Source organism: Eretmochelys imbricata, chromosome 2 (assembly GCF_965152235.1).
Source record: "Eretmochelys imbricata isolate rEreImb1 chromosome 2, rEreImb1.hap1, whole genome shotgun sequence".
In the NCBI taxonomy this organism is placed as follows: Eukaryota; Metazoa; Chordata; order Testudines; family Cheloniidae; genus Eretmochelys; species Eretmochelys imbricata.
Genome location: NC_135573.1, coordinates 264,554,246 through 264,575,181, shown reverse-complemented (window position 1 = coordinate 264,575,181; position 20,936 = coordinate 264,554,246). Strand labels below are relative to the sequence as shown.

Genomic DNA, 20,936 nt, shown 5'->3' with positions numbered 1-20,936 from the left:
TGCCATAGTGCTTGTGAATCTGGTTCGTCACAAAAGGTAGGCTGATCAGGTTGATCCTGAACTTGAGAAGCAGTAGGCTCTAGAAATCAACGCTTATGGGACAGCTGCTAGCTGTACCATAGTTAAGGTTGTAGGAGCATTTCTGTAGCACTGTAGAGGCTATGCAGCAGGCTAAGAAAAACCCTGTTGTCTGGAGTTGAAGACAACCAAAAACTTGATCCAGGCAAGTGAATTGTAATTGTCCACTAAATAATCTTATGACCTACACTTACACCCTGGATGTATTGTCTAACCAACGTGACTGACCTGAGTCTGAAAAAAGAGAACCGAGCCACCAGCTTTGGTTTCCTTGTGAAAACCATTGGAAGAAAATGATTTAGTTGCCTGCCTCCTCACCAAGCTTTGCTAAGCTCCTTCTGGCTGTCTTTGGCCAGGCGTACCTCCGGCTGCACTTGTGGTTGAGAGAGAGGATTACGTGATGCCAGTAGTGTAGCTACTGGCATGCTATGTGGCTGAATTAATAAATGCAAAGTAATGCACGTTGGACAGCATAATCCCAACGAATTACACAAAATGATAGGGTCTAAATTAGCTGTAAACACTCCAAGAAAGAGTGGATAATTCTCTGAAAACATCGCCTCAATGAGCAGCAGTAGTTTTAAAAAAAAAAAAAAGGTAACAGTGTTAGGAGCCATGAGGAAAGGGCTACATAATAAAATAGAAAATATCATCATGCCACTATATAAATCCATGATATACATACACCTTGAGTACTGCATACAGTTCTGGTTGCCTCATCTGAAATAAGATACTTTAGAATTGGGAAAAGTACAGAGAAGAGCAGTAAAACTGATTCGGGGTCTGGAACCGCTTCCACAGGGAGAGATTAAAAAGACGGGGACTGTTCAGATTGGCAGAGAGATGACTAAGGAGGGATGTGAGAGAGGTCTATAAAACCATGACTGGTGGGGAGAAAGTGACTAGGGAAGTGTTATTTACACCTTCACACAACACAAGAACCAGGGATCACCTGATGAAATTACTGGGAAGCAGGTCTAAAACAAACAAAAGGCAGTACTTCTTCACACAACACAGTCAACCTCTGGAACTCATTGCCAGGGGATATTGTGAAGGCCAAACATTGTAACTGGGTTAAAAAAAGAATTCGATAAGTTCATGGAGGATCGGTCCATCAATGGCTATTAGCCAAGATGGTCAGGGATACAACTCAGTGCTCTGGGTGTCCCTAAGCCTCTGACTGCCAGAAGCTGGGACTTGATGACAGGGGATGGATCACTTGTTAATTGACCTGTTCTGTTCATTTCCTTTGAAGCATCTGTCATTGGCCACCGTCGGAAGACAGGATTCTGGGCTAGATGGACCATTGGTCTGACAGTATAGTCGTTTTTATATACCACAAAGAATGTGGCAATCATCTTTTTGTTGAATAACTCTGTTTAAAATCCAGGTGATCATTAGATAAGTTGCTTTAAAGAGAATTTTTCTAGCCCATTGGATAACTGTTGCACATGTGCTACAAACCTTGGAGAACCTGAACTGAGAAGATGGTTCCCAGGCTACAAGGCATTCGCCTAGGACTTGGGTGACCCAGGTTCAAGTCCCTCCTTTGCCACAGACTTCCTTCCTTGTGACCTTGAGCAAGTCATTTAGTTTCTATGCCTCAGTTCCCCATCTATAAAATTGGAGATGACAGCACTGCCCTACCCACATGGGTGCTATGTGGATAAATACATTAAAGATACTGAGGCACTCATGTGGTACTGGGGTCAGATGAATACCAAAAGGAAAAAGATACTTCTGCGTTAGTCTACAAATCCCACCACACTGACCCTCCTGGCTGGGACCATTCTGGAGTTGTCACTGTGGTTTAAATAGCACGGAAGACTTTTTTTAAAGCTACACATACAGTGCTTCAAACCCTGGTGAATTCTTGCTGGGTTTTCTTACCGTATTAATGGGGCTACTTTCAAGGAATCTCTTCTTTGTATATCCCTCAACGCAAGGATGATGTCTGCCAAAGGGGTTTATTGGCGGATTTTTAGGTGGCTGAGGTGCCCAATTCGTGCCCTGCAGATTTTCAGGTGTGGTCTTAGAGGAGACAGAGTTGTTGGCTGGAGTGTTGGGCCCTTTCTTTCCTCCTTTGTCACTTCTCTGTCTCATGAGCACGTCTGTTCTCCTCAAAGTGGGCTGTGGCTTGGTGTATGGTGCATATTCCCAAGGACGGCTGGGATCTCAAGATTGCATCTGTAAAGCCAAAATGCAACATTTTACAGAGGCACCGTTGTTCACACTTGACAGAGCAACGATTCTGCCGATCTTGAAGACAAGCACAGTGCACACAATAGCACAAACTGCCTGTCTCAAGGCAAGTGCACATAACCCACAAGAGCCCCAAAATGGTGAGTAACCACAGGGGCAGGGGGGACTGATTGTTCCAGGGCCATATTGTCCTCTGGGGTTCTGTGCCTTAGGGAGAGCCAACAGCTGCAGGGGGCCCCTATACTCACTGTCCCCACGTTTTCCACAGGCTGAGTTCGTCCTGGAAGATATCTGGCTGCTGAGGGTGACCTGGGAAGCAAGGGAGGGTCTTCTGCAACAATGCGGCTTCTGCCCTGGCCCTTATGCGGCTTGCCTGTGTGCAGCAAGCGGATTACCCAGCTTCTGCATGACACCTTCGATGAGATCACTGAGGCCGATTACTGCCATGTGAGAGAGCATGTCAATGGCCTATTCCGCATCTAGGCATGCACGCAGCCCTAACCCTTCCTTCTTTCTGCAACTCTTCTTGCCACAACAGCCCGCACCCAACAACTCCCTTCTCAAAATTAAAAGCTGCTTACTGGGCAGCTCCTCTGCTGTTTGTTCTTCCCCAAGCACTGTTCGCTGCGACTGGCTACCTTCCTCCGCTCCTGGCTGCATGCACCCGGCCATCGTCTGGCTCTGCCCCCCCCCCCCCCCCACCTCCTCAGCACCCTTGCTCCTGCTTTCCTCCTCTTGCCTTGTTGCACTCTGGGCTGCCGCAGCCTCTCAAGTGTCCATGGTGCTCTTTGGCATGGAGGTGGGGTCGCCCCCAGTATCTCGTCCAGCTCTTTGTAGAACTGGCAGGTCGTGGGGGCAGCACCGGAGTGGCGGTTTGCCTCCCGCACTTTGTGGTACGCGTTCTACAGCTCCTTCACTTTAACCCTGCACTGCACCTCGGTCATGGCCCCTTTCTATCACGGCCCTTGATATCTGCCCGTAGGTATCATAATTTCTAGGGCTGGAGTGCAGCTGGGATTGGACAGTTTCCTCCCTCCAAGCGCTGATGAGGTCTAGCACCTCGCCATTACTCCATACTGGGGATCGCCTGGCGCGTGGAGGCATGGTCACATGGAAAGATGCGCTGAGAGCACTTCACGCCTGGCTGAGCAAACAGGAAGGGGACTTTCAAAATTCCCAGAGAATTTAAAGGGCAGGTCTGACGGTTGGTCCCCTGAGGGCAGGGCAGTAGACTTCAAAGTGATGGCCAGAGTGGCTAGAACAGGCATTGAGAGACACGTCCTGGAGGCCGATCAGAGCACTTTAATAGACCAAGACGTCCACACTGGCGCTGCGGCGCTCCAGCTGGGGTGCAGCAAGCTCTACGCTTCTCATGGAGGTGGATTGCCAGGGGCGCTCCAGCCCCGGAGTCCAGGTGCTCTACAAGCCTTGCCAGTGTGAACACCTCAGGAGTTAGGATGCCCGGGTCTGATTTAATGCGCGCCAACTCGCAAGTGTAGCCAAGACCTAAGAAACCTATTTCTCCTCTCTCCTCAAGCTTTTGTGCTGCAAGATACCACCACAAAAGTGAGTGCTGAATAGGCCTCTATACAAAAGTGTCAAACCCATGGCAATTCTTGCTCCCATGCATCTTTAATCACCAAACTTGACTCTGGTGATTCACCTTGAACATAGTGGCAAGGAGCTTGTGTGTTTTATTTCCCACTTTCTCCAGACTGTTGATCAGGAAACAACAGTGAGGATCAATTGTGTGCTGTCACTCACGTGGTCAATGTCCTGCAATTGCAAAGGATGGGTGTGGGTGGGGACTTTGGCCCTTCCTATCTATCACTTTCTGTGATTTGGAGAAAGCAGAAGGTAGGGGCTGTTCTTGCAAACTTACGTAAGGTAGGGGCTGTTCTTGCAACTATTGATCTAATGCCTCAGATTCCCATAAACTATCATTCACTGATGATTTAAATCTCCACCCCATGAAGGAAATGCTCTGAGCTTGGAAATTATACTGCAGTTCTGCAAACTGGGCTTGTGGCTCGTCAGGAATGTCAAAGAATGCATGGCGGGGAGGAGAGTGAAAGGAGTGACCTGTGACTTAACCAGACATGCTAGCAATTAAACTTCACAAGGCTGTAATTAATCCGCTGCTGGCATTTCAGCACTTAGTCATCCTTAAGAATTACAACTCCCCACAGTGCTGCTTGCACAGAATTATTTCCTGGGAGGAGTTGCAGGAAGCCAGGGCTGTGAACGTGCCCTCTCCCCTGGTTTATGGCAGGATGTCATGGGTCAGGTCAAAACAACCAGTCTTCAGATTCCGTACGCAAAAAATAAGATGGCAAACCTGCCTAGCAATAGATTGGAAAGGAGGAACAACAAGGCAATACCAGGAACAACTTCTATGCAAATACGGTTCCTTTGTGCTTTGGAAGGTGGTACCTATTTCTTGACTATTGGAGTTACTTTTCTACAGGGGAGACCACTGTTACTATATGCAGGGGTAACATCTGACCCTTAATGATGGTATGTGTTTGTTACCCCTGTGGACACATTGTTAGTGACCGGTTGTCCTGGTAGTGAGAGTTGAGCCTGTTAATGTCATCCTGACGTGGCCTAGTGTGGGGTCCTTGACTGATATCTTGACATCATCGTCGTCCTTTCGTTGCCAGGGTCCGAGCATGTGCCGCCTCCACAGTGCTCCCACCTGCTGCCGTTCCTGGAAGTGAGGACAGACTCCAGTCTAAATTCCACTTACGCAGTTGTCCCAGTGCCTGAGTGGCTAGATAGGGGGATAAAAAGCAGCTGACTCTTCCCAACCTGGGTAAAACCAAAGTGAGGCTGGCAAAGAGGAGAAGCATTTTTAGGAACTGTCAGGAGCTTTGATCCCTCCCTCTGAGGATGCCTATCCCCTGGTGGTCAAGGTGGGGTTTGGCCTTCATGTCCTACAGGATTCAGTGCTACTCCTTGATGCCCCAATAGCAGTAACCAGCAGTGCTGCTTCACTTTTGAGGCTAGCCGGATGTGCCCCCTTCCCTCAGCTGAGCACCGAGTCCTAGCGGTACAGGCCTCCGTCCAGGAGAGATTATTGCAACAGGCTCTACCTGGGTTTTATGGCTAAGGCCCCACAGAAGTATTAGCTGTTCCGACACACAGTGGGTCACCTGCTAAACAGAGGCTGACTGCACATTGCGCTGGTGCTTCACACTGTATTAGTTCCCTGTGCAATTCCAAACCTGTCCTTGCTGTGCCAAGGCAGTCTTTCTTAGAGCCCTCTCCCCACCATCCACCATGACAGCTGCGATCAGCAGGGACAATGCAGCTGTAAGACCCTAGTGTGAAAGCATTCTCGGCCAGCACTGCAAATTCTTGACAGCAGACTCTTGGCTATCGCATTCCCTAGCAGCACAGTTCATGATCTGCCGGTCTTGTCACGGCTGGGGTGCTACTCGAGTTCCACGGCAGCAGTCTCTTTGCACAGAGGTTCCCTCCATGCCTGCAGAATGGTTGGTAGCATGTGTCTGAGACAACCAAGCAACGAAGCTGTTGTAAGGGATGGAGGATATGTGGTCCTTTTCAGTTATGTGATTCATAACTTGGGAATATGGCCCCTAGATGCAGTGCTGATTGCATGCGTTAGTGAGGGTCAGGTTTTGGATTTTGTCTATCAGGGCAGCTCATTCTGTTGTGCCATGAAGCTGCCAGGCTGGCTCCAGTTTTTGCCATTCTTTGGGTAGTTCTAAATCTGTTTGGTAATTGGTGGTTAGATTATTTGTATCCAGTTGGAATGTGCCCAGTAATCTGGCCAGGCATCATGTGGCACCTTGGTGGACACGTGGCACCTGCATGTGCTTGAAGCTCTTCTACTTCAGCCGTGTGCAGCAGCAGTAGCCAGAAATGGCCATCTCCCCCTTGCTCACGTGGTCCTGAGGAGTCCCTCTTGAGAAACTAGACACCTCTCTAGCCTGTGTTGTTTTGGGGTCTGGCAGGCTAATGATGTGTGTGTTTGTTTTTTTGACATTCCACAGGTGCCTAAAGGAGCCCTAGGCAGAAGCTTGGGGAAGAGAGAATGTGCTTCAACACGCTCAATTATTTTAGTGAAAGCAGCCAACCTGCAATGCATGGCAACACACTGGTTCTGAAGTTAAATTGTCTTCGAGAAGGAGGCGATGGGAAGCTACTCTTCCCTCTCTTTGTTTCTCGTTCCTTTTCTGCCCTTCGTTGGGTAAGGAATCCAGGCATGACAGGAAAGAACTGCACCATTGTAAGCAGACAATAGTTTCTGGACTTCTGTGTTGGCAGGTCCTTTAGAGATGCATCTGCCTCCTGCCCCGGGAGGTGGTAATGTGGTATAGGTCTTCTCTTTGTGATTGGACAAGAGGTGATCTCAGCCAGAGGAGAGATCTTTTATTTTATTTTTAACGGTGGTGTAATATACTTTCAGAAAAAAATTCTTGGTTGCTATGTCAACAACAGAGCAAATACAGCAAATTCCCTGCATGAGAATATAAAAGGTAATAGAGTAGCTTGAAAATGTAAGAACCCTTCATTCCAAGCCAGTCCACTGAGAATGAGGGTCAAGGATGGATGGATGGCTGCTAGACCCAGAAAGACCAAAGGAAGTAGATGGTCGTAGATATGAAAGTGTAATCTTGAAAACGATGTGGGAAATGGGTTATAAAATCAGGCTGAATGGGAAAGTTCAATAACAGGTAGGGAGGAAAATCTTGGCACCTTCCATACTACGACCTACAAACAGCACCCCAAGAGATAGTAACATAGTATTCCTATTTTATACATGGGTAAGCTGAACCACAGAGAGGTAAATTGACTTGCCCAAGATCACACAGCAGGTTAGTGTTGAAACTGTCTGTAGAAATAGACAAAAGCAGAAAAGTTCAAGACTGTAAGGTTACAAATTCTTCTTTCAGAAATACAGAAATCTTTGTCCAAATGCCTTTGACGTATTAAACAACTGTGCCTGTAAAGGTTCAAATCGGAAGAGTAAAAAAAAAAAAAAAAAGTGGGGTTTAAAGAGACTCCAGGAGAACCAGGTAAAGAGATCAAGGCAACTTCCATAATTTCTTTACGTGTTGAAGCAGAGAGTCTGTGTGTGTGACTGTGGGCTACCTAGACCAGGGGTTCTCAACCTTTTGCTTTCTGAGACACGCACCCCCCGCCAACATGCTATAGAAACTTCATGGCCCACCTGTGCCACAGTAGCTGGCTTTCTGCATATAAAAGCCAGGGCTGGCGTTAGGGGGTAGCAAGCAGGGCAATGGCCTGGGGCCCCATGCCCCAGGGGTGCCCACGAAGCTACATTGCTCAGGCTCAGGGACCTGGGCTTCAGCCCCATGCGATGGGGCTTCGGCTTTCTGCCCTGGGCCCCAGCGAGTCTAATGCTGGCCCTGCTTGGAGCCCCCCTTGAAACCTGCTTGAGGCCTGGACCCCTGGTTGAGAGCTACTGGCCTAGACCAGCCAGAGATAAGTGATTGTTGAAATACCAGAGGAGTATTCTTTTATATCAGTCTCTGTTTAGAGGACAATGAGGAGTTTCCATTTCAAGGGCACTTTTTTTAAAGCAAATTGGAGTGGCTATAACAGAAATTGAAGACTATAAAAATGAAGCTACCGAGCAGCTTGGGAAGTTAAAGTGCGGTGAATAATCAAAACCAGATGGTACTTCTCTGAGGCTTCTGACGGAAATGACCTGAAACAGCTGAGATACTTAGGAGGACATGCAGGACTTCCTTAAACATAGCAACTGTTTCCCAAGAACAGAAAGCCACTAACATGGCACTTGTGCTTCAAAATAGGAGACAGCTGGCATCTTGAGCATTATGAACCATTGAGCTTTGGCTGTGGCTTGGGGCAGCCGATGCACCGTCTTGTTTGTAGTCTTTAGCTGGCACCTAGAGCAGTAAGACTTGAGGGAGTGAGTGTGTGGAAAGAATCTAGAAATGTCTAAAGTTTTGTGAGCTTTCAGAATTGGAGGAAGATGGGTGGTTGGCAGGAAGACGAGCCAGTGGGGGATGGCTTCTAAACTACGCAGGAGCAGCGCCCTTGCAATATTTAGAAGGTCGAAATAACTGCTACCTCCTACTGCAAGCTTCCCCTTGTCTTCCCTCCTGTAAAAAGTACTTCAGCGCCTTCTGCCCATCCTGCCTTTCAAAATGCTAACAACAATTACTCTTCCCCTAAAAGAATGCGCTTGAGTGTTCTAGACAGTTGTTCCTCGCTACTAACCTTGTCCTCACCAAGATGCGAATGTATTGCATTTTGAAGCATTCTAGTTAATGAGAGTTCAAGTGGCTGCTTTGTGATAGCAGCTGGAGCATGTGATGGGCTCTGCATCTGAGGAAGTTGCTCTCAGAAGATTTCCTGGCAAATTACAGCACGCTTCAGACAGGCATGAGGAGATGGCATGCAAAAGCATCACCAGAAGACTTTGAAAGCCCATTTATTAATTGGGAAGCAATGTTCCCTGCACGCAACACTCAACGTCGTTAGAGTGAAAAGCAAACAAACTGGAGAAAGCACTTTGTAAGTATCCTCTGTTTGCATCAAGCTAGTTCTTCACATCTTATAGGAATTACTCTTCAAACTCTGTATTGGTTGCAAATGCCAACTGCGTTTTTACCGTGCATCAGTTCCAAGTACCAGCTGCATCACACGTGGGTGATGCTCGATTGATGCCTCAAAATGAGGTTTTGACCCCCTAAGGAAATTCTTCCCCAGTGGAGGTGCCAGTAGAACCAGTGCTAGATGTAGGGACTTGTAGTGGAAAGTTGGTCTGAGGCTTAACTGCGGTTCCATGACTCTGCTCTGTAGTGCAGATAAATGTAATGGGCATATTTGTTGCCTGTAACCAAGTGATCTAGACCTGTGCTTTCAGAAATACCATGCCATGTGCTATTGCCCCATTAATTACTGTGCTGGTCATTTGGATGCTCAATTACTGCAGTTGCGCATGCAGTCGTCGTAGCTCCCCTGTGCATTCCCAAATGTGGGGTTTATGAAGTCGTGAGGTAAGAAGCTGTGTTCTCCGGATAATGCTGTATTTCTGTTGAACTACAAAACCATTTGTACAAAAAATGGTAAAATATTAAAAACACCGAGAGATGTAGTTAAAAGGACAATCTTCACTGTGGATTCCATTAGACCCTAGGTGACAGTCGTGCCGTAAATTCAGTAAGCGCTTGCCTTACCCAGCTGCACCTTGTTTGGTGTGAGTGATGGAGGCCCTGGGCCAGTCCTGCTGATACGCCTCCACTCTGGTGCTAAGGTGTCTAATGTTGTATCTGAGAAATACGTGATCCCATTTATTAAATGTATCCCAGTGCATGGGCCTATGGGGGAAGGGGTAAAGATAAGGAGATTCATTCAGTCTAAACATCCTTATTGTCTGACTTTGATTCCTTAACACTGCAGCCTTAACATTGCATTAACAGGGTTTTCTTTTTTTAGTAACTGGCAGAATGAATGATAACTTTTTTCTAGCATCTAAATGGCCATGTAGCATTGCTGGGTGCTCTTAAACCGGTGTTGCCTTTTACCCCAGAAGAGGCTGCAGTTCATTGGAGTGCCTCCTAAATATAGGGCGTGATCCAAATCCCACTGACGTCAGTGGGCGTCTTTCTGTTGACTTCAGCCAGATTTGAATCAAACTCGTAGTCTGTGAAGTGCTTTGTGATCTGTTTTTGGGGATGAAAGAGTGCTAGAGAAATCAGTTACCTTGACTTTGCTCTCTCCAGCCTCTGTAAGCCTTTGCTTTTCAAGGTAGCCCATTAAATCCCGCCTCTCCTAGTCTATTAATTTCCTACAATAAATTACTAGGTTTGATTTGTGGCACCTTAGAGACTAACACATTTATTTGAGCATAAGCTTTTGTGGGATGCTCCGATGAAGTGGGTTTTAGCCCACGAAAGTTTATGCTCAAATAAATGTGTTGGTCTCTAAGGTGCCACAAGTACTCCTGTTCTTTTTGTGGATACAGACTAACACGGCTGCTACTCTGAAACCTAGGTTTGATTTGGCATCATGCTACCTTTTTGCCGTAAAACATTACAGATCATCAACAAGGAGCCACGAGGTGAGGGTGGGCAAGAAGTCAGAGAGTGGGAAAGACTAACATAAACCAGCTCTGTCTCTTCCTGATGAGCGCTGGAGCCTTGGGGATTAAGTCCATAATCCATGAGCACTTCTGGGAGGCAGCTGCCAGGAACAGTGGGCACTGATAATTACAGGAGGCAGGTGCGTGGCATTGTCTTACATTGAACAATTAAAGGGATCCTTTTTTGTTTGTTTCAAACAGTTGTGAGTGAATTTAGTGAGGAACTTAAAGCCATGGCTGGAATTGGGTGTAGTACATTTAGGCACTGAATAGTTTTCTGCACCTGCAGCATCATTGCTGCCCTTATCCCAGGCCCCTTACGTGGCTCTCTCTGCTGGTGCACCTCAGTCCTGGCCCACGGCGTTGTTGCTATCTCAGTCCTGAGCAGCACCAAACAAATTCTGCACTTGCTTTTTTGTCTCATGGATAAATCTCCATCGGAGGCTGACAGTGATAAAACCCCCGTGTTTTTGTTTGCAGTCTGACATGGGATTTGAATCCAGCTTAGCGACAATGGGCAAAAAGCTGTTTTATTACTAAACTGCGTTCCTGCCTGTTGGGGAATCGGATTTAAACCTTATTATCTTTACTATGCTAGAGCCTCCTCCCTACCTGGTCCATGTGCTGCGTATCCCCAGATGGAGAGTGGGTTTAAGGCTGCCAAAGCCTTGCAACACTGAGGGCTGCAGGGGCTACTTGCCAGGAGCCCAGTTGGCTCTGCCTTGTCTGCAGATCAGTTCACTTAACACACAACCCTGCGGCCCTGGGTTGATATTGGCATTAATAGAAATGGTTTGTGTAAACTTCACCAGCAGTAAAACACTACAGGCTGATCACTGTGGTCTTCACTCTGTGTTCACAAGGCATGGGGCAGCCAGAAGCCAGGCTGAAGTTCTCCTGGACACAGTTGGGAGAGGTCTGTTTTTCTCCAAGATCCCCCCTCTTACTTCAGGGTCTCAAACTCCTCCATTGGAGAGGGCCAAATGAGGGTTTTAACACTTTTAAGTGGGAGGTGGGGCCTACAAAATTAGGGTCACAGAGGCCTCTCAAAATCTAGCAGCGAATAGGTGGTTTGCACAAGGATCATAGAACGTGGCCTTCATGTAGCTTCTGCAAGTTGCTTTGCGTGGGCTGACCTTCTCTTGCCTAGAGAAGCTTGCAGAATGGGGGCCTTAGGAAGTGAAGCGCAGGGGGCAAATACTATGTTGAGTGCTTTTAGGACCGCTGCTGTTTTCTGCCTTTTGTTTGGCCACTTGTCCAAGCAGTTTCCCAGTCTGATCACCCGGCTGTGGCATCTGCATACGCAACCAGGCACAAAATTCTATATGGTTATTTGGAAATCTGGCTTGCCAGTGTCACAGTTAGGCTTAATGGTACCACCCTATTGACTTGTTTGCTCTGAGATACTGTTTTGGAGTGGCTGAACTCCGTAAGTCTGCAGTGGCTTACACTCAGTTAACAGGAAAACCTTCCTGACATGAACTAAAGTGACTAAAAACTTTTAAATGAATGCTTCCATTCTGTAGAGTCTGACTCTACTGGGTTAGTGAGAGAAACCCCTTCAGCGTACTAGATCCGGCCTCCCGGCCAAGTGTCTAACAGCACTGCCTGACATCCAGTTACCTTCTGGATGAATTAGTTACTGATGTTTTCTCCAGGCTGGCAACAAAATTCTGCTTAGAGGGGACTTAATAAAAACATAAATAAACCTGAGATGTTTGTGTGAAGAGCACTGCGGCCTTGTTCTAAAAAAAAAATTGATCAATCATTTGGGACCAGAAGGAATGAAAGGAGCATGCCAACTAGCAGTTGCTGAAAGGAATTGGCTCTCCTGGTAGGACTCGATGATAGTAAATTAACCTCTATTGATTAAATTCCTCTTTCCACGCAGGCACAAAAAGATACATTGCAATGGAGAGAGATGGGGTTCAGTGGGCTGAGAATAAGATGGGAAGCTAGGTGCTCTCGATCCCTATTCCGATGTCTGACACCACCCTTGTGACCTTGGGTAATACATTTCACCTCTCTGTTTCGGTTTTCCCCACCTATACACGATATACTCCTGTTTATCTGAAACCCGATTATCTGAACTTCTGTGTTATCTGAATCTGTTCCTTGTCTGCACCCCCCTCCCCCAAAAAACAACTGTCCATGTGCTACCCTGCCCAGCTGCTGGCATGCAAACCCCTAGTGAAAGCCCCTGCCCAGCTGCTGGCGTGCAAACCCCTAGTGAAAGCCCCTGCCCAGCTGCTAGCATGAACCCTGCTGCCACCTATGCATGCACATCCCCACTCATTGCTCTCTGCCCTCCTCCCCACCCCTTCGCCACGGAGTTGCTCTTCACCTGGTCAGCGTTGTAGCTCTCGCCCTAGCTTATGCAGAACCGAGGTGCTCAGCTCCCTCTTCGACGCAGCCTCTGTGCTGCTCCTTGGGCGGCCCGAAGGAGCCAATGCTGGGGCATGCGTGCCCCGAGCCAAGCAGCCGCAGGAGCCTGGGTGCCGGGGAGTCTGCTGCCGTGCGGTTACTGTACATGCATAATGACAACAGCTAAGTCTGTACCCTGTCCAGCTGTTTCTGACTGAGGGAGAGGACTGGGATGAAGGGCTGCTTTCTCCATTATCCAAATGGAATCCATCTTGCCCGTGCTATTTGGATAAATAGCAGTGTATTGTAATGGGGCTAAAATTCCCCTGGCCTGGGGGGCGGGGAGGGGGAATTAAAGATTGGAAAGCCCTCTGGGAGGTGATCAGTCAACCATGATAACTGCTGTTATAGCCACTGCTGTTAGTGATTGCTACTCTGCAGCACAAAGGGCTGGTTCTTGTGGGGCGTGGGGTACCTGGCCACTCCTGCTGACTTCATTAAGTATTAAGTATCCTGACCCTCCTGGACCAGAGCAATCAGCCAGTGCTGCCTTCATTTTAACCTTAGAAATCTCGGTAAACTCACTAATCACTCCAGGCCCTGGGACTGTGGCCTTGGGAGTCCCCAAGATGCTGCCCGGGGGAGTAGTTCTTGTCATCATAACACACCTGGCCCCGTAAGGTTAATCAGTCGCTTCCCATCCCCCCCTCAGTAAAGTCTTTCCTTCATAAAACCAGCTTAGCGAACAGTTTCTCCCCAGCAGCTCTCCCAGCGCCAACCGCATCCAGACACGTCTAAAGGTGAATCCCATAAACTCTGACCTGCATTTGACACAAAGGGAGAAATGTTTGGCTTCCCTTTGTATTTCAGGCCCATGCCAATCTCTGTTGGAATCTGTTTCTTTTCATCATCCTTGTTCTACCAGCGTCTGCCCAACGGTGGGAAAGTCGGTCTGGTTCTTGGTGTTATGTTGGGGGCGGGGGGAACTTGAGATCTGGGCTCAGTTCCAGGCTCGGTCACAAACGTCTTGGCTAAGTCACTGAATCGCTCTGGGGCTTGGTTCCCTCTCCTGCTTATTTTAGATATTTCTGTGGCCCCCTCCTCGTAGTATCTGGGCACTGCAAACTTTCATTTATCTCCCCAATCCCCTTGCAAGTCCTGTGATCTCCATACAGTTGGGGAACTGAGGCATGGAAAGATCAAGTGGCACACGCAGTCTGTGGCAGAGGTGGGAATTTAACCTAGGTCGCCTAGGTCCCAGGCTAGCACCCAAAACTCTGGACTGTCTTTCCTGTCGCTGTGGGGGAAGGGGGTAGATTCTCTCCCTTTCTCTTTCTCTGTGCAGTGCAGCTGATTTAGTGGGATCTGTTTTGGTTCTACTTAAAACACGGGAAATTGGTTCCCAGTATCAGAACTGGCAGACCAACACTGTTGCCCGCTGGCTGGGTGGAGGAATTCATACAGTAGCAAGTGAAACGCTGCCCCTTTTTGTGTGACCAGAATGATTTCAGATTAAAACTGGCAATGGTGGCTGTCATAAATATAAAGGGAAGGGTAAACACCTTTAAAATCCCTCCTGGCCAGAGGAAAAACCTTTTCACCTGCAAAGGGTTAAGAAGCTAGGATAACCTCACTGGCACCTGACCAAAATGACCAATGAGGAGACAAGATACTTTCAAAAGCTGGGGGGAGGGAGAAACAAAGCCCCTCTCTCTCTGTCTGTGTGATGCTTTGGCTGGGGACAGAACAGGAATGGAGTCTTAGAACTTAGTAAGTAATCTAGCTAGATATGCGTTAGATTCTGATTCCTTTAAACGGCTGAGAAAATAAGCTGTGCTGAATGGAATGGATATTCCTGTTTTCGTGTCTTTTTGTAATTTAAGATTTTGTCTAGAGGGATTCTCTATGTTTTGAATCTAATTACCCTGTAAGGAGTTTACCATCCTGATTTTACAGAGGTGATTCTTTTTCTTCTATTAAAATTCTTCTTTTAAGAAACTGAATGCTTTTTCATTTTTCTGAAGATCCAAGGGTTTGGGTCTGTGGTCACCTATGCAAATTGGTGAGGATTTTTATCAAACCTTTCCCAGGAAAGGGGGTGTAACGTTTGGAAGGATTTTGGGGGGAAAGACATTTCCAAACGGACTCTTTCCTAGTAATATACTGGTTAGATGTTTGGTGGTGGCAGCGAAAGTCCAAGGGCAAAAGGTAAAATAGTTTGTACCTTGGGGAAGTTTTAACCTAAGATGGTAAAAATAAGCTTAAGAGGTTTTCATGCAGGTCCCCACATCTGTACCCTAGAGTTCAGAGTGGGGAAGAAACCTTGACAATGGCATACCTCACATATAACTTGCCTTTAAAGACAGAGGCCCTAGCATCCAGTGGGAAATGGCCTCTGTGTTAAAGCTGGCCATTAAAAGTTGAAAAATCCCAAATTGCTCCATCACTGATTTTTTTTTTTTTTAAAGGGAAAAAAAAATTCAGTACTTACGCAGGATCTAGATGAAAAAGTGTTGTCATCCAATAAGCTGCCCAGCAGCAGTCAAATGCTCTTCCAGGGCCGTTCTGACTGATGCAAGTGCCTAACCAAAAAGTGAGTTAATTTCAAGGTTCATTACAAATAGAAGAGCCTGCAGCCCCTTAGGTATCGCAGGGTAGGTATGAATTTCTAGGTATGAATTACTCTCCAGTGCATCATTTAAGAAATGGTTTTTAGAACAGTGTGATTGGCTCCCACCCCTTGGCTTTTTCTCTAAGCCTCTTGTCCATCTCCCCTCCCCCACAATTTTTAATGCATTTTGCAGTTTAAACTGAGGGCCTTAAAGATGCATTAACAATTTAAACCAATCGAAAGCTTTAGAGCATCTTGAACAGATAAACCAATCTAAAGTGTTGGATTGTTTTAATCTTCTTAATTTGCCTTATGGGCTAAAATACTATTCTATAGCACCAGCTGTTGCTTAGCATTGTTCACAAGCACATGAGACATGGTCCCTACTCTGAGATCTTGCCTTCCAAGGCCCTGATCTTGCAAAAGCATGTGCAGATGCTTGCTTATTATTATTATTTGTCTGACTGTGGCACCAGGGACCCCTACTGTGCGAGATGATGTACAAGTAATCCCACTGAAGTAATGAGGTTACACACATGAATAAAGTTACATATGTGCAGGGTCAGGACCTCCATTAGCATTGAAACACCTAAAAAAATAGACTTAAACCGGAAAAAGATTATGAAAAGGACCAAAAAATGGACCCAATAGGAGAGCGGTTCGGCAGCATCTCTGGAACTCTTCACATCTGGGCCTGGAAAGAATTGGAAGGGTTAACAAACACACATCTCGATGCTGAGCATAGTTTCCCTCTGCCTGCCCACGCAGCCCGAGTGGAAGAACTCTGCACAGAAATCCACATTGCGTTCTCTTTGCATGTTGCTTTGCGCTCACCTTCCATAAATAGCTGGGTTTAAACACTCTGGATGTGAGGCAAACAAGGGCTGTTCAATTCCAATTAACCTTTAAATGATCTCTTACCTTGAAATATGCCATTATTTTCTTGCACCTTGACCTGATACCAGTGCTGTGGCTCTGTTGGCTTCAGTCACGTCAGCAATGGCATTATGCCACAGGTGAATGGACCCCATTGTGGCTTTCCTGCTGGGAGAATCAAACCCGCTTGTTTCAGTGTAATGCCATGTGTATCGAAGCAGTGAAATATGGACCCCTCCACAGCCAGGACTTCCCTATAGATGCACTGTTTGCCACAGAGAAAATGCTTGAGTAGGTGGCTGGTCTGTCGAATTTGCCTCTCTTCAAGGGGCAACCAGCCTTAATTGTGTCCATCTAGTTCAAAGTCTCTCTTCTCATTTATTGATTATAGGGATGGAGCTAGGCTGTCCTCAATGGTGGCAGATGACGGAACAAGAAGCAATGGTCTCAAGTTGCAGTGGGGGCAGTCTAGGTTGGATATTAGGAAACAATATTTCACTAGGAGGGTGATGAAGCACTGGAATGGGTTACCTAGGGAGGTGGTGGAATCTCCATCCTTAGAGGTTTTTAAGGTCTGGCTTGACAAAGTCCTGGCTGGGATGATTTAGTTGGTGTTGGCCCTGCTTTGAGCAGGGGTTGGACTAGATGACCTTCTGAGGTCTCTTCCAACTCTAATATTCTATGATTAGAGAAAGTGAGAACTTTGGCTTCTGCATTTCTGTTCTTATGCATGTCAGTTAAGATGGTGGCAGCCTGGTGAGGGGGATGTGCATGTGTTGATGCTTCTCCTGCTTTCTCCCCTTCCTTTCTAGGGAGCTCAAGCTGCGAAATTACGTTCCTGAGGATGAAGATCTCAAGAAAAGGAAGGTGCCTCAGGCCAAGCCAGCCTCAGGTAGGTGCTGGAGAGGGAGTTTTTGAGAGCTTGGGAAGGTCGTAACGATGCCTTCCCCCATTCTCCCAGGCAGGATCCCCTGGGAGAATAACGTGAGGGGGAAAGGAGTCCAGGAGAGCTGGCTGTATTTTAAAGAATCCTTATTGAGGTTACAGGGACAAACCATCCCAATGTGTAGAAAGAATAGTAAATATGACAGGCGACCAGCTTGGCTTAACAGTGAAATCCTTGCTGACCTTAAACACAAAAAAGAAGCTTACAAGAAGTGGAAGATTGGACAAATGAGCAGGGAGGAATGTAAAAAATATTGCTCAGGCATGCAGGAGTGAAATCAGGAAGGTCAAATCACATTTGGAGTTGCAGCTAGCAAGAGATGTTAAGAGTAACAAGAAGGGTTTCTTCAGGTATGTTAGCAACAAGAAGAAATTCAAGGAAAGTGTGGGCCCCTTACTGAATGAGGGAGACAACCTAGTGACAGAGGATGTGGAAAAAGCTAATGTACTCAATGCTTTTTTTGCCTCTGTCTTCACGAACAAGGTCAGCTCCCAGACTACTGCACTGGGCAGCACAGCATGGGGAGCGAGGTGACCAGCCCTTTGTGGAGAAAGAAGTGGTTCGGGACTATTTAGAAAAGCTGGACGAGCACAAGTTCATGGGGCTGGATGTGCTGCATCCGAGAGTGCTAAAGGAGTTGGCAGCTGTGATTGCAGAGCCATTGGCCATTATCTTTGAAAACTCATGGTGATTAGGGGAGGTCCCAGAAGACTGGAAAAAGGCTAATGTCGTGCCCATCTTTTAAAAAAGGAAAGGAGGAGGATCCTGGGAACTACAGGCCAGTCAGCTTCACCTCAGTCCCTGGAAAAATCATGGAGCAGGTCCTCAAGGAATCAATTCTGAAGCACTTAGAGGAGAGGAAAGTGATCAGGAACAGTCAGCATGGATTCACCAAGGGCAAGTCATGCCTGACTAATCTAATTGCCTTCTATGACGAGATAACTGGCTCTGTGGATGAGGGGAAAGCAGTGGACGTGTTGTTCCTTGACTTTAGCAAAGCTTTTGACACGGTCTCCCACAGTATTCTTGCCAGCAAGTTAAAGAAGTATGAGCTGGATGAATGGACTATAAGGGGGATAGAAAGCTGGCTAGATCATCCGGTTCAATGGGTAGTGATCAATGGCTCCATGTCTAGTTGGCCACGTGTATCAAGCAGAGTGCCCCAAGGGTCGGTCCTGGAGCTGGTTTTGTTCAATATCTTCATTAATGATCTGGAGGATGGTGTGGATTGCACCCTCAGCAAGTTTGCCGATGACACTAAACTGGGAGGAAAGGTAGATATGCTGGAGGGTAGGGATAGGATACAGAGGGACTTAGACAAATTGGAGGATTGGGCCAAAAGAAATCTGATGAGGTTCAACAAGGACAAGTGCAGAGTCCTGCACTTAGGACGGAAGAATCCCATGCACCGCTACAGACTAGGGACCGAATGGCTCGGCAGCAGTTCTGCAGAATAGGACCTAGGAGTTACAGTGGACAAGAAGCTGGATATGAGTCAACAATGTGCCCTTGTTGCCAAGAAGGCCAATGGCATTTGGGGGTGTATAAGTAGGGGCATTGCCAGCAGATCGAGGGATTTGATTGTTCCCCTCTATTCGACATTGGTGAGGCCTCATCTGGAGTACTGTGTCCAGTTTTGGACCCCACACTACAAGAAGGATGTGGAAAAATTGGAAAGCGTCCAGCGGAGGGCAACAGAAATGATTAGGGGACTGGAACACATGACTTATGAGGAGAGGCTGAGGGAACTGGGATTGTTTAGTCTGCGGGAGAGAAGAATGAGGGGGGATTTGATAGCTGTTTTCAACTACCTGAAAGGGGGTTCCAAAGAGGATGGATCTAGACTGTTCTCCGTAGTAGCAGATGTCAGAATAAGGAGTAATAGTCTCAAGTTGCAGTGGGGGAGGTTTAGGTTGGATATTAGGAAAACCTTTTTCACCAGGAGGGTGGTGAAACACTGGAATGCGTTACCTAGGGAGGTGGTGGAATCTCCTTCCTTAGAAGTTTTTAAGGTCAGGCTTGACAAAGTCCTGGCTAGGATGATTTAGTTGGTGTTGGTCCTGCTTTGGGCAGGGGGTTGGACTAGATGACCTCCTGAGGTCCCTTCCAACCCTGATATTCTATGATTCTATGATTTAAAAAACAAAACGTAGAAGATGTGAAAGATACTGGATTGATCACCCTGGAGAGTGAAGTCCTCTGCCTATAGGACAGGGTCAGCAGCAGGCCCAGTTTCCTGCACCTTGCCCTATCTGGAGAGACCACCTCTGCTAGTGCTGTAGCAGGAACGCTTCAATCCTTGGCCTCTGCTCTAGCTGCCAACAAGGGCCCCGTTACAGTTTTCATCTAGATCCTTTCCACTCGTCACTGGGAGGAGATCCACCATACTCATTTGGTGCTGGCTGCCAAGCAGCTGTCCATCCGTTAAGCCACTGACCTTCGCTACCTTTGGCCCTGTGACCTTGAGGGGAAAGGTTCCATATCACCAGTACTTTCTTTTTTAATTCAAACCAAGTGTTGGAAACCTGCCTAACTTTTTTTTTTTTAGTCCGATTTATTATGATAAACCAGGTGGCGCTGGGCACGTGCCTACCACTCTGGGAATTTAGTACCAGCTGCACTCCCCGCTCTGAAGAGATTAGTCTAACCAAGTCTCTCTCCAGTATTTACACTGTTATTGCTCCTCCCACGGTCGGTCAGTCTTAATGTCAAACTTGGTCCAACTCAGCTGTGTGGTACCCAGTGCCCGGTTGGGGAATCTCGAATGGCTCGGAGAGTGAATGAGATCATCGTTCCCAGCAGTATCTGAGAATTGAGCAAATAGTCCCTGCATCCTAGATACCATCTGAGTGTGACAGTGAATTGGCCCTACAGAGACCAGACTAGAGTGGTTCAGTGCCCATGTCTGGGTTTTTATACTTCATATAAACCTCTCCCACAGACTGTGGCGATTACTAGCGGGAAATGAGCAGGAGTTGGGATGGCATAGGCAGGAACAACAGCGTGGCTTCACCTCCCAGCAGATGTAACTACCACGTCATTTATGCTTATGTTTCCAAAGAATGGGCCAGAGGCTTCTCAACAGGGCAATCAATCCTTTCTTCTCTGGCTCATGGGTTTGACTCCAGCTTGGGTTAGAAGTGATGGAAAGGGCTTTCCTGCTTATCGGCAGTGTGAAATGAGTCTGTGAGGTTCAGAACCAATTCTGTTACACCGGAGTCTGTCTCTCACTAACAGGCTCCGTTGAGCGGCTCAGCAGATGTACCAAGGATCGAAGGAGCATGGAGACTGCCCTCCAGTGGTGGTTCCCTTGAGGTCGGGGTTGAGGCACATCAGTGTGACAGTGTGGAGGAGATTATATTGTGACTGCCCTTGCCGAAGCTTTTCTGTGGGCCCACAGCATTGGGCCAAAGGTTCCCAACGTGGGTGCCTAAAATTAGCTATGGAAAGCCAAATTCAGGCCTGTAAAGTAGTCATTTGATTTTCAGAGGAGCAGGGCTCTCCTGGAAGTCAGTGAGAGCTGTGAGTGCCCAGCACCCTCCAAGAATCAGGCCACTTCTATTCAGGTACCTAACTTTTTAAACAACTATGTTTGAAACTATAAGCCATAACTTCAGGGCTTTCAATCTGGCACCGTTCTCCAGCTTGAAAATCCATGTACCCTTAATTAATGTAAAACAAAAATCCCGATTTGTCTTGCTGCCAGCATGGTGGTGGTAAACCCTCACAGAAGAGAGCTCTTTAAAATATGTGCC

The 20,936-nt window shown here is 47.2% G+C and overlaps 1 protein-coding gene across 3 annotated transcripts in view; it reads left to right on the top strand.

The window, feature by feature from the left end:
• Positions 1 to 20,936, top strand: part of CCDC12 (coiled-coil domain containing 12) — a 76,560-nt gene that overhangs the window by 46,805 nt on the left and 8,819 nt on the right. For all 3 annotated transcript variants that reach the window (XM_077808480.1, XM_077808479.1, XM_077808478.1), the window contains exon 3: positions 17,048 to 17,127. In XM_077808480.1, the coding sequence (XP_077664606.1) occupies positions 17,048 to 17,127 (80 nt within the window). The remainder of the gene's footprint in view (positions 1 to 17,047; positions 17,128 to 20,936) is intronic.